Consider the following 12,761-nt stretch of genomic DNA (forward strand, 5'->3'; position numbering starts at 1 on the left):
CTCTCATGGTTCTTCTCCCCCTCCGATTTCCCCCCCTTCATTCTTCCCCTCCTGCTACATTCTTCTTCTTCTTTTTTTCTTTCTTAACATATATTGCATTATTTGTTTCAGAGGTACAGATCTGAGATTCAACATTCTTGCACAGTTCACAGCGCTTACCAGAACACATACCCTCCCCAGTGTCCATCACCCAGTCACCCCATCCCTCCCACCCCACCCCCCACTCCAGCAACCCTCAGTTTGTTTCCTGAGATTAAGAATTCCTCATATCAGTGAGGTCATATGATACATGTCTTTCTCTGTTTGACTTATTTCGCTCAGCATAATACCCTCCAGTTCCATCCACGTCGTTGCAAATGGCAAGATCTTATTCCTTTTGATGGCTGCATAATATTCCATTGTATATATATATACCACATCTTCTTTATCCATTCATCTGTTGATGGACATCTTGGCTCTTTCCACAGTTTGGCTATTGTGGACATTGCTGCTATAAACATCGGGGTGCACGTAGCCTTTCGGGTCCCTACTTTTGTATCTTTGGGGTAAATACCCAGTAGTGCAATTGCTGGATCATATGGTAGCTCTATTTTCAACTTTTTGAGGAACCTCCATACTGTTTTCCAGAGTGGCTGCACCAGCTTGCATTCCCACCAACAGTGGAGGAGGGTTCCCCTTTCTCCGCATCCCCGCCAACATCTGTCATTTCCTGACTTGTTAATTTTAGCCATTCTGACTGGTGTGAGGTGGTATCTCATTGAGGTTTTGATTTGGATTTCCCTGATGCCGAGCGATGTTGAACACTTTTTCATGTGTCTGTTGGCCATTTGGATGTCTTCTTTGGAAAAATGTCTGTTCATGTCTTCTGCCCATTTCTTGATTGGATTCTTTGTTCTTTTGGTGTTGAGTTTGATGAGTTCTTTATAGATTTTGGATACTAGCCCTTTATCTGATATGTCAATTGCAAATATCTTCTCCCATTCTGTCAGTTGTCTTTTGGTTTTGTTGACTGTTTCCTTTGCTTTGCAAAAGCTTTTGATCTTGATGAAGTCCCAATAGTTCATTTTTGCCCTTGCTTCCCTTGCCTTTGGCGATGTTTCTAGGAAGAAGTTGCTGCGGCTGAGGTCGAAGAGGTTGCTGCCTGTGTTCTCCTTTAGGATTTTGATGGACTCCTGTCTCACATTGAGGTCTTTCAACCATTTGGAGTCTATTTTTGTGTGTGGTGTAAGGAAATGGTCCAGTTTCATTCTTCTGCATGTGGCTGTCCAATTTTCCCAACACCATTTGTTGAAGAGACTGTCTTTTTTCCATTGGACATTCTTTCCTGCTTTGTCAAAGATTAGTTGACCATAGAGTTGAGGGTCCATTTCTGGGCTCTCTATTCTGTTCCATTGATCTATGTGTCTGTTTTTGTGCCAGTACCATACTGTCTTGATGATGACAGCTTTGTAGTAGAGCTGGAAGTCTGGAATTGTGATGCCGCCAGCTTTGCTTTTCTTTTTCAACATTCCTCTGGCTATGCGGGGTCTTTTCTGGTTCCATACAAATTTTAGGATTATTTGTTCCATTTCTTTGAAGAAAGTGGATGGTATTTTGATGGGGATTGCATTGAATGTGTAGATTGCTCTAGGTAGCATTGACATCTTCACAATATTTGTTCTTCCAATCCATGAGCATGGAACGTTTTTCCATTTCTTTGTGTCTTCCTCAATTTCTTTCATGAGTATTTTATAGTTTTCTGAGTACAGATCCTTTGCCTCTTTGGTTAGATTTATTCCTAGGTATCTTATGGTTTTGGGTGCAATTGTAAATGGGATCGACTCCTTAATTTCTCTTTCTTCTGACTTGTTGTTGGTGTATAGGAATGCCACTGACTTCTGTGCATTGATTTTATATCCTGCCACTTGACTGAATTCCTGTATGAGTTCTAGCAGTTTTGGGGTGGAGTCTTTGGGATTTTCCACATAAAGTATCATATCATCTGCAAAGAGTGAGAGTTTGACTTCTTCTTTGCCAATTTGGATGCCTTTGATTTCTTTTTGTTGTCTGATTGCTGTGGCTAGGACTTCCAATACTATGTTGAATAGCAGTGGTGATAGTGGACATCCCTGCCGCGTTCCTGACCTTAGGGGGAAAGCTCTCAGTTTTTCCCCATTGAGAATGATATTCGCTGTAGGTTTTTCATAGATGGCTTTTATGATATTGAGGTATGTACCCTCTATCCCTACACTCTGAAGAGTTTTGATCAAGAAAGGATGCTGTACTTTGTCAAATGCTTTTTCTGCATCTATTGAGAGGATCATGTGATTCTTGTTTTTTCTTTTGTTAATGTATTGTATCACGTTGATTGATTTGCGGATGTTGAACCAACCTTGCAGCCCAGGGATAAATCCCACTTGGTCGTGGTGAATAATCCTTTTAATGTACTGTTGGATCCTATTGGCTAGTATTTTGGTGAGAATTTTTGCATCCATGTTCATCAGGGATATTGGTCTGTAATTCTCCTTTTTGATGGGGTCTTTGTCTGGTTTTGGGATCAAGGTAATGCTGGCCTCATAAAATGAGTTTGGAAGTTTTCCTTCCATTTCTATTTTTTGGAACAGTTTCAGAAGGATGGGTATTAATTCTTCTTGAAATGTTTGGTAGAATTCCCCTGGGAAGCCATCTGGCCCTGGGCTTTTGTGTTTTGGGAGATTTTTGATGACTGCTTCTATTTCCTTAGTGGTTATAGGTCTGTTCAGGTGTTCTATTTCTTCCTGGTTCAGTTTTGGTAGTTGATACATCTCTAGGAATGCATCCATTACTTCCAGGTTATCTAATTTGTTGGCATAGAGTTGCTCATAATATGTTCTTATAATTGTTTGTATTTCTTTGGTGTTGGTTGTGATCTCTCCTCTTTCATTCATGATTTTGTTGATTTGGGTCATTTCTCTTTTCTTTTTGATAAGTCTGGCCAGGGGCTTATCAATCTTGTTAATTCTTTCAAAGAACCAGCTCCTAGTTTCGTTGATCTGTTCTACTGTTCTTTTGGTTTCTATTTCATTGATTTCTGCTCTGATCTTTATTATTTCTCTTCTCCTGCTGGGTTTAGGCTTTATTTGCTGTTCTTTCTCCAGCTCCTTTAGGTGTAGGGTTAGGTTGTGTACTTGAGACCTTTCTTGTTTCTTGAGAAAGGCTTGTATTGCTATATACTTTCCTCTTAGGACTGCCTTTGCTGTATCCCAAAGATTTTGAATAGTTGTGTTTTCATTTTCATTGGTTTCCATGAATTTTTTTAATTCGTCTTTAATTTCCTGGTTGACCCATTCATTCTTCAGTAGGATGCTCTTTAGCCTCCATGTATTTGAGTTCTTTCTGACTTTCCTCTTGTGATTGAGTTCTAATTTCAAAGCATTGTGGTCTGAAAATAGGCAGGGGATGATCCCAATCTTCTGGTACCGGTTGAGACCTGATTTATGACCTAGGATGTGATCTATTCTGGAGAATGTTCCATGGGCACTAGAGAAGAATGTGTATTCCGTTGCTTTGGGATGGAATGTTCTGAATATGTCTGTGAAGTCCATTTGGTCCAGTGTGTCATTTAAAGTCTTTATTTCCTTGTTGATCTTTTGCTTAGACGATCTGTCCATTTCAGTGAGGGGGGTGTTAAAGTCCCCCACTATTATTGTATTGTTGTCGATGTGTTTCTTTGCTTTTGTTATTAATTGCCTTATATAATTGGCTGCTCCCATGTTAGGGGCATAGATATTTACAATTGTTAGATCTTCTTGTTGGATAGACCCTTTAAGTATGATATAGTGTCCTTCCTCATCTCTTATTACAGTCTTTGGTTTAAAATCTAATTTGTCTGATATAAGGATTGCCACCCCAGCTTTCTTTTGGTGTCCATTAGCATGGTAAATGGTTTTCCACCCCCTCACTTTCAACCTGGGGGTGTCTTTGGGTCTAAAATGAGTCTCTTGCAGACAGCATATTGATGGGTCTTGTTTTTTAATCCAATCTGATAGCCTGTGTCTTTTGATTGGGGCATTTAGCCCATTTACATTCAGGGTAACTATTGAAAGATAGGAGTTCAGTGCCATTGTATTGCCTGTAAAGTGACTGTTACTGTATATTGTTTGTGTTCCTTTCTGGTCTATGTTGCTTTTAGGCTCTCTCTGCTTAGAGGACCCCTTTCAATATTTGTTGTAGGGCTGGTTTCGTGTTTGCAAATTCCTTTAGTTTTTGTTTGTCCTGGAAGCTTTTTATCTCTCCTTCAATTTTCAATGACAGCCTAGCTGGATATAGTATTCTTGGCTGCATATTTTTCTCATTTAGTGCTCTGAATATGTCCTGCCAGTCCTTTCTGGCCTGCCAGGTCTCTGTGGATAAGTCTGTTGCCAATCTAATGTTTCTACCATTGTAGGTTACATATCTCTTCTCCCGAGCTGCTTTCAGGATTTTCTCTTTGTCTCTGAGACTCGTAAGTTTTACTATTAGATGTCGGGGTGTTGACCTATTTTTATTGATTTTGAGAGGGGTTCTCTGTGCTTCCTGGATTTTGATGCCTGTTTCCTTCCCCAAATTAGGGAAGTTCTCTGCTATAATTTGCTCCATTATACCTTCTGCACCTCTCTCTCTTTCTTCTTCTTCTGGGATCCCAATTATTCTAATGTTGTTTCGTCTTATGGTATCGTTTATCTCTCGAATTCTGCCCTCGTGATCCAGTAGTTGTTTATCTCTCTTTTTCTCAGCTTCTTTATTTTCCATCATTTGGTCTTCTATCTCACTGATTCTTTCTTCTGCCTCATTTATCCTAGCAGTTAGCGCCCCCATATTTGATTGCACCTCATTAATAGCCTTTTTGATTTCTACTTGGTTCGATTTTAGTTCTTTTACTTCTCCAGAAAGGGTTTCTCTAATAACTTCCATGTTTTTTTCAAGCCCAGCTAGTATCTTTAAAGTGATGATTCTGAACTCTAGATCTGACATCGTACTAATGTCCGTATTGAGTAGGTCCCTGGCAGTCGGTACTACCTCTTGTTCTTTTTGTTGAGGTGATTTTTTCCGTCTTGTCATTTTGTGCAGAGGAGAATAGATTAATGAGAGAACAAAATGCTAGAAGGGTAACAACGTCCCCAGAAAATATACTCTAAACAAATCAGAAAAGACCTGAAGCAGTGGGAAAAGAAAGGGAAAGAGAGAAAAAAGAAAAGGAAAGAAAAAAAGAAAAAAGAAAAAGATAAAGATAAAAACAAACAAAAGCAGAACAAAACAAAACAAAACAAAAACAGAATGTGATCAAATATGATCAGGCTGGATTATAGATCAGTGCCACACACTAGATTTTGGGTGTATTTTGGTCTGTTAAAAGAAAGTCCCTCCCAAAATTTTAAAGAAAGAAAAACTTATATATGTACAAAAATAAGGGTTGATATGATGAAGGGATGGAATATGACTGTAAAGATGGAAATTATAAAAAATTTTTAAAAAGGATTTGATAAGTTGTTTGAAAAAAGAAAGAAGAGGATTAAAAAAAAAAAAAGAAAGAAAAAAGGGAGAGAATGTGATCAGGCAGGGGAGTAGAAAAAAACCATACACTAGAGATTTAGAGTATATTTTGATCTGTTAGAAGAAACTATCTCAAGATTTTAAAGAGAGAACAACTTATATATATATGCCAAAAATACGGGTAACTACTATGAAGGGATAGAATATGACTTTAAAAATGAAAAATAAAAATGTTTTTTTTTTAAAAAAGGGATTGATAAGATGTTGGTTGAAAAAGGGAAAAAGAAAAATTCAAAAAAAAAAGAAAAAAGGAAAAAAGACAGTTAAAAAAAATAATTAACTTTGAAAGACTAAAGAATCATGGTAAAAAAGCCATGAATTCTATGTGCAGTGTTCCCCTAGCGCTGGAGTTCTGCCGTTCTCATTGATCGGTAAACTTGGTCTTGGCTGGCTGTTCTCGCTGATCTTCTGGGGGAAGGGCCTGTTGCCGTGGTTCCCAAATGTCTTTGCCGGAGGCAAAATTGCCCCGCCCTTGCCGGTCCGGGCTAAGTAATCTGCTCGGGTTTGCTCTCCGGAGCTTTTGTTCCCTGCAAGCTCTCCGTACAGCTTTGGAGGCGGAGAGTGAAAATGGTGGCCTCCCAGTCTCCGCCCCGGCGGAGCCGAGAACTCGGGGTCCCGCTCCTCAGCGAGCCCCCAGAGAAAAGCCGTCAGTCACTCCCGTCTCCCCGGTCTCCGGCCACACTCCGCGCTCACCCGGCCTGTGACCGCGCCTTTCTATCTGGCACCCGACCCCGGGTGGAGTCTCCAAGCCCAGCAGATTCCCGCGGTGCGCTCCCGCACCTCTCCTCCCGGGGGAAGAAGGTGAGTCTCCCCGGATCTGCCGCTTGTTGGGTCCCTGCTGGAGGAGCAGTGGCCCGACTCTGCCGCGGATCACGGTTTATGGCATCCCCGAGCTGAGAGCCCGCACCTGGGCTCCGTCTCTGCAGCCGGCTTCCCTGCTCCGATACCTGGGAGCTCTGCCACACTCAGGCACCCCCGGTCTTTCTGTGACCCCGAGGGTCCTGAGACCACACTGTCCCGCGAGGGTTCCACCCCCCACTTCGCCACCAGAGTGACGTCCCTCAGCGGAGCAGACTTAAAAAGTTCCGACTTTGTGCTCCGTGGCTCTATCACTTGCCAGAAGCGGCCGTCGGAGGCCCCTCCCCCGCCGTCTATCCTCCCGAATATCGCCTCGGATTCACTTCTCCGCACGTCCTACCTTCCAGAAAGTGGTCGCTTTTCTGTTCAGAGAGTTGTTGCTCTTCTTTTCTTTGATCTCCTGTTGAGTTTGTAGGTGTTCAGAATGGTTTGATCCCTATCCAGCTGAATTCCTGAGAGGAGACGAAATCCAGGTCTCCTACTCCTCCGCCATCTTGCTCCGCCCCCCGGTTATTTTTTATTTTTAATATTTGTGTTTGTTTTCCCTTGATTAAATTAGTTGTTGGTTTATCTGTTTTATTTATTTTTTTCAAAGAAACAAAATTTTGATTTATTAATCTGGCCTTGTGTTTTTCTGTTCTCTATTCCATTGGTTCTGCAGGTGGAAGCCTCTTTGGCCTGCTGAGCAAGAATAATCGTTTTGGTAGAAATCCAGTTGTGTTGTTGGGCATCCTGGTGCATTTTATAGCTTTTTATTTGATATTTCTCAACATGCCTGGGGATGCCCCTATTGCTCCTGTTGAAGGGACTGATAGCAGCGCTTACATCAAATCCAGGTATAGTGACTGTCATTTTTCTAGTGATTTAAGGAAGGGTGGGAGGTAATGGGTGGCTAGATATTCAGAATGGAGCAGTTAATCATTTTCTGAAAGTCTGTTCTCTTTATAAGGTCATCTGTCAAATGTTAATGAAGCCAGAATTATTTTAAATAGGAGCTCGTGAGAATCCCAAGTTATTTTATAATTGTTGGTTTTAACCTTTCAGCCCACTAAATGTTTTTCTTGATCTATGAAAGAGCATATAAGTATCTGATGTGATGTTATAATAGGTCTGCTTTCTGAGCAGTGAAGAACGGTGAGGAAAGGGTAGGCCATCTGGTCCATTTACAGTTGGTTATGTCCGTTTTGAGGATCTTACTTCCTTGCACTCAACTCAAATTCATTATAGATGTAGACATTTATGTCCAGATCCACCATCCAAGGGCGGCCCTGCCCAAACCCAGTGTTTGCTCCCAGATAGTTCATAGACCAGAGTTTGCTTGGACTGTGCAGGTGAGTGCGTTTGAGCATAAATTCTTTTTTTTTTTTTTTTAAAGATTTTATTTATTTGACAGAGAGAGACACAGCGAGAGAGGAAACACAAGCAGGGGGTAGTGGGAGAGGGAGAAGGAGGCTTCCCGCAGAGCAGGGAGTCCGATGCGGGGCTCGATCCCAGGACCCTGGGATCATGACCTGAGCCGAAGGCAGACGCTTAACGATTGAGCCACCCAGGTGCCCCTTGAGCATAAATTCTTACGTTGTAGAGTCCAGTGTTTATTTCTTCTTGTTTCATAGTGTTTATAACTTGAAAGTGAAATGCTCTTGTAAGGGAATTGCTTTTACATTGGGAAGGGCTCCAACAAATACTGTTAAGAGAGCTCTTTCTAAATTCATTTTCCTTTTTATGCAGCAAAGAAGTCGCCATCTTCTGCAGTTTCCTGTTGGGTCTTGGGGACAGCTGCTTCAATACCCAGCTGCTTAGTATCTTAGGCTTTCTGTACTCTGAAGACAGCGCGCCGGCCTTTGCGGTCTTCAAGTTTGTGCAGGTAAGCTCCCCTTTGGGCTGGGCTGAGGTGGGTGCCTTTTTTTTTTTTTTAAGTGCTTTAACATTGTTTTCCTGATGGGTTTGAAATGAGAGGCAGGGGCATCCTTTAAAGTATTTCTGATTGGACTTAGGAAGCAGCAAAGGGTGTGATTTTCTCCCCCGGGCTCCTGTAAGAGATTTTCCGTTCTGGTCTTAGTGCTCAGATGAGAGGCTTCTTGCCTTAGATACCAGAGTCCCTTTGTCACATAGACAAGCCCATTTCTGACTGGGAGTGTACGTTATTTTATTAATCACTCAGTTTCTCACAAAATAAATTTTATTTACTTATTTAAAGATTTTATTTTGAGACAGAGCAAGTGGGCACACACGTGGGGGGGGGGCGGGGGGAGAAGCAGGCTTCCCTCCGAGCAGGGAGCCCCACTCGGGGCCTGATCCAGGACCTTGGGGTCGTGACCTGAGCCGAAGTGGGATGCTCAACCGACTGAGCCACCCAGGCGCCCCACAAAATACTATTTTAAATAACAGAATGCCACTTGCCGGACGATTGCCGGCTCTCAGCGGGAGTTTACGGTGCGCGTTTGTGAGCTGGTGACTGGGGGTTGGTGGGGTCCTCTGGGTGCATCTTCTGACCTGGTCTGTTTCTTCTCAGTCCATCTGTGCAGCCGTGGCATTTTTCTACAGTAACTACTTGCTTCTTCACTGGCAACTCCTGGTCATGGTGATATTTGGATTCTTTGGGACTATTTCATTTTTCTCCGTGGAGTGGGCCGCCGCCGCCATCGTGGCCCGGGGCTCTGACTACCGAAGCATTTGACCCGGGGCGCCTGCCAGGTGGGACAACAGCTGCAGGCGGCCCGGGGGAGGAGAGCCCGGCTGAAGGAGCCACCTTCCCTTTCCGCAGAGTATTGGATGATGTTCAGGAAGGAAAATCAAAGAATTAGGACTGCTCAGTCTGCCAGGGTTGGTGTTCAAGTTTACAGACATTAGCTATTTAAAACAAGCAGAATAAGGGAAACTTGTTCTGTCAATTATACTCATTCAGAAATGTTGTTTTTCAATTCCTCTGTCTCAAGTTCCTTATAATCATGTTATGGAGTGTAAATGTTTTCTTCGCCCTCCTGTTCTCGCTGAAAGATGCTGCCCTGATTCAGAACACTAGGCCGAATGTCAAGTGAAGATTCTTGCTGGGCATGGGGTGTGTGCTACTGTGTAATAATAGGGAGCATATGCCCGCCCCACATATGTGTCTGCGAACGACATTTAAATAAATTGTGAGATGCTGAAGTGGAATCTTTGGAAAGATTTGCACTTTCTTCCTCCTTAAACGTTTTGCTTTGGTAAGTTTTCCTACCTTGTCATTCGTAGCAAGGAGTAGCTAATTATTATAAAACGAGGTAAAAATTGCTGAAGTTTTAAAAATGAATCTAACAGGTAAATGAACAAAACACATTAAAAAATATATATTTTTTTTAATTTATTCATTTGAGTCACAGAGATAGAGAGAGAGAGCATGAGCAGGGGGAGAAGCAGAGGGAGGGGGAGAAGCAGACTCTCCGCTGAGCAGGGAGCCCGATGCAGGGCTCGACCCCAGGACCCTGGGATCATGACCTGAGCCGAAGGCAGACACTTAACCATCTGAGCCACCCAGGTGCCCCACCAGAATTTTTTTTTAAAGATTTTATTTTTATTTATTTGAGAGAGCGAGAGTGAGCATGAGCAGAGGGAGAGGGAGCAGACGCCCCGCTGAGCAGGGAGCCCGATGCGGGACTCGATCCCAGGAATCCAGGATCATGACCTGAGCCAAAGGCAGACGCTTAACCAACTGAGCCACCCAGGTGCCCCCCAAAATACATTTTTTTTTTTTTTTTTAAAGATTTTATTTATTTATTTGACAGAGACAGACAGCGAGAGAGGGAACACAAGCAGGGGGAGTGGGAGAGGGAGAAGCAGGCTTCCCGCGGAGCAGGGAGCCCGATGCGGGGCTCGATCCCAGGACCCTGGGATCATGACCTGAGCCGAAGGCAGACGCTTGACGACTGAGCCACCCAGGCGCCCCCCCCAAAATACATTTAAACAACAACAGCAACAATACACATTTACCAGAGGAGGATTTTTGCTAGCATTTTCTTAGAAGATGCAATGCAAAAAAAAAAAAAAGGAAAGAAAGAAAGAAAAAGGGACATGTAAGCCATTCTGTAGTAGCAGGCTGCCGTCTGTCCTAGAGCAGACATCATTCCTCATGTGTGTCTGGGGAATGCAGCATAACTATCTGGTGGGTTGTTTAAATGGGCTCGTTCACTTTCCTCCATAAGAGCTTGCATTACAAATTCTTTTTTTTTTTTTTTTTTAAGATTTTATTTATTTGACAGAGAGAGACACAGTGAGAGAGGAAACACAAGCAGGGGGAGTGGGAGAGGGAGAAGCAGGCTTCCCCGCAGAGCAGGGAGCTCGATGTGGGGCTCGATCCCAGGACCCTGGGATCATGACCTGAGCCAAAGGCAGACGCTTAACGATTGAGCCACCCAGGTGCCCCTACAAATTCTTTCTAATTGACATATAATTCAGAAATCATGAAATTCACCATTTTAAAGTGTACAATTTAGTTTCTTTTTTAGTATATTCATGAGGTTGTGCAGATAAGCATCATGATCTAATTCTAGAACATTCTCATCACCCCAGAAAGAAGCCCCATGCCTTTTAGCAGTCATTCCCCGTTGTCTGGCCTGGCGTTGGCAAACACCAGTCTGCTTTCTGTCTCTATGGATTTGCCTGTTTAGACGTTTCTTATGAATGGGAGAGCTCACTTTTACCTGTGATATTTAACTGTAAGAAGGATAAGTTTTACGGCAAGGTAAATTCAGCCAAAAGGACAGATAATACCTTGTTTTCTATTGTTTTTTTTAAAGACCGTTTAGAAGTTTGGAGATTTTTATAGTTGGCTTACAAATTTGAAGAAATTCAGTGGAGTGTGATTTTCAGACTTGATGGCACATGTCCTGCAGGGAGTCAGGAAGCTGTGTGGTTAGCTGGAATCCTTAGAGAAATGTCATTTGTGTGGAGCACTAAACTCTTTTGTTCCAGGTTGTGTAAAGTTTTGGTTTTCTTTCTCGAAGTTGACATAAACCCAGTTGTTTGTTGATCCTATATAAATAATTTGTAAATGCTACTGCAGAATTAATACAAGTGATTTTATTGACTCTTTAAGCATGTGACTGCTTACCCAGGTGTATTAGTTGTCTATCATGGTATAATCATAGATTACCCCAAAACTTAGCCACTTAAAATGATATACACTTACCGTCTTACAGTCTCCGTGGGTCAGGAATCAGCGTGGCTAGGCTGGGTCCTTGGCTCAGGGTCTGTCACAAGGCTGGGTTGGGCTTAACTGGGGAAGGACCCACTGCTCAGCTCACTCTTGCAGGAGTAAGCTCCTCGGAGGCTCCTGGGTAAGAATCTTCGTTTCTCATGACTGTTGGCCAAAGTCCACCCTCTCTGTTCCTTGTTACATGGAGCTGTCCTCAGGGCAGCTCACAACATGGGAGCTGTCTTCATCAGAGAAAGCAAGTAAGAAAAGCCAGAGAATGGTAGCAAGACAGAATTCACAGTCTTTTGTTACTTAATCTCAAAAGTGACATCCCATCACTTGTGCTGTATTCTTTTTGTTAGACGCAAGTTAGTAGTTCTGGATGGTATTCCACAAGGGGTGAGTACCAGGAGTCAGGGATCCTCTGGACCATCTTACGAGGCTGCTTATCACACCAGGCTTAAACTCCCTTGCATTTAAGCTCACACTGGGTAGGCCCTGCATTCCCACATCACACCTCCTGGGCTCTCACTCCATTTGCTCATAATGGATCTGCAAAACGAGGCTGGTAGAGGTTAAGTAGCTTCTGTAAATGACCCAGAATACTTCCCTCCAAGAAAGCCATAGCATCTCAAGTCCCCTGGGAGGATTCCTAGTAACTCGTGTCAAGAAGGAAATGAAATAGGGTGTGGTGCATAGTCAGGAACATGACTTCCGGGCTGCATCCAACTGATATGTGGCAATCATACTCATTTGAAATTCTGTACTCACATTGTGTTTTCCAGGGTTTTGTTTTTACTCGGTTTTTTATGTCTATGAATAGTGTCGATCCTTCAGATGACTGGTAACATTAAGCTCATCTTTTAAATTTTTTTCATATTTGAGTTAAAAAGGAAATGTGACAATGAAATAAAGAGTTTAATTTTTATACTTGTCTCATACACTCTGTCAAATAATTTTATCTTCACATCTGTGCGTAGTAAAAGTCTTAGCTTGGTTTCACATGGGGGGGTGTGTGCTCTTTTATCAAAAATTTAATGAGGTATATATTGAAATTTGGTTGAGACTTTGAACAACCTTGATTGAATCACAGATGTCTTCTCCACTAGTATGAAGAGCTCCCCAACCCCTCCCCAGAGTCTTCCCATACCCAAAGGCTTGAAAACTTTTGGTGGGAACATAAAAT

General features: G+C 42.6%; 1 protein-coding gene across 3 annotated transcripts in view; it reads left to right on the forward strand.

The window, feature by feature from the left end:
- MFSD11 (major facilitator superfamily domain containing 11) overlaps positions 1-12,503 on the forward strand; it is a 34,859-nt gene extending 22,356 nt beyond the window's left edge. For all 3 annotated transcript variants that reach the window (XM_078066149.1, XM_078066150.1, XM_078066151.1), the window contains 3 exons: positions 7,070-7,244; positions 8,137-8,272; positions 8,921-12,503. In XM_078066149.1, the coding sequence (XP_077922275.1) occupies positions 7,070-7,244; positions 8,137-8,272; positions 8,921-9,085 (476 nt within the window). In that variant the 3' untranslated portion in view covers positions 9,086-12,503. The remainder of the gene's footprint in view (positions 1-7,069; positions 7,245-8,136; positions 8,273-8,920) is intronic.
- Positions 12,504-12,761: the final 258 nt, after the last annotated feature.

This window comes from Halichoerus grypus, chromosome 2 (assembly GCF_964656455.1).
Source record: "Halichoerus grypus chromosome 2, mHalGry1.hap1.1, whole genome shotgun sequence".
Classification (NCBI taxonomy): domain Eukaryota; kingdom Metazoa; phylum Chordata; class Mammalia; order Carnivora; family Phocidae; genus Halichoerus; species Halichoerus grypus.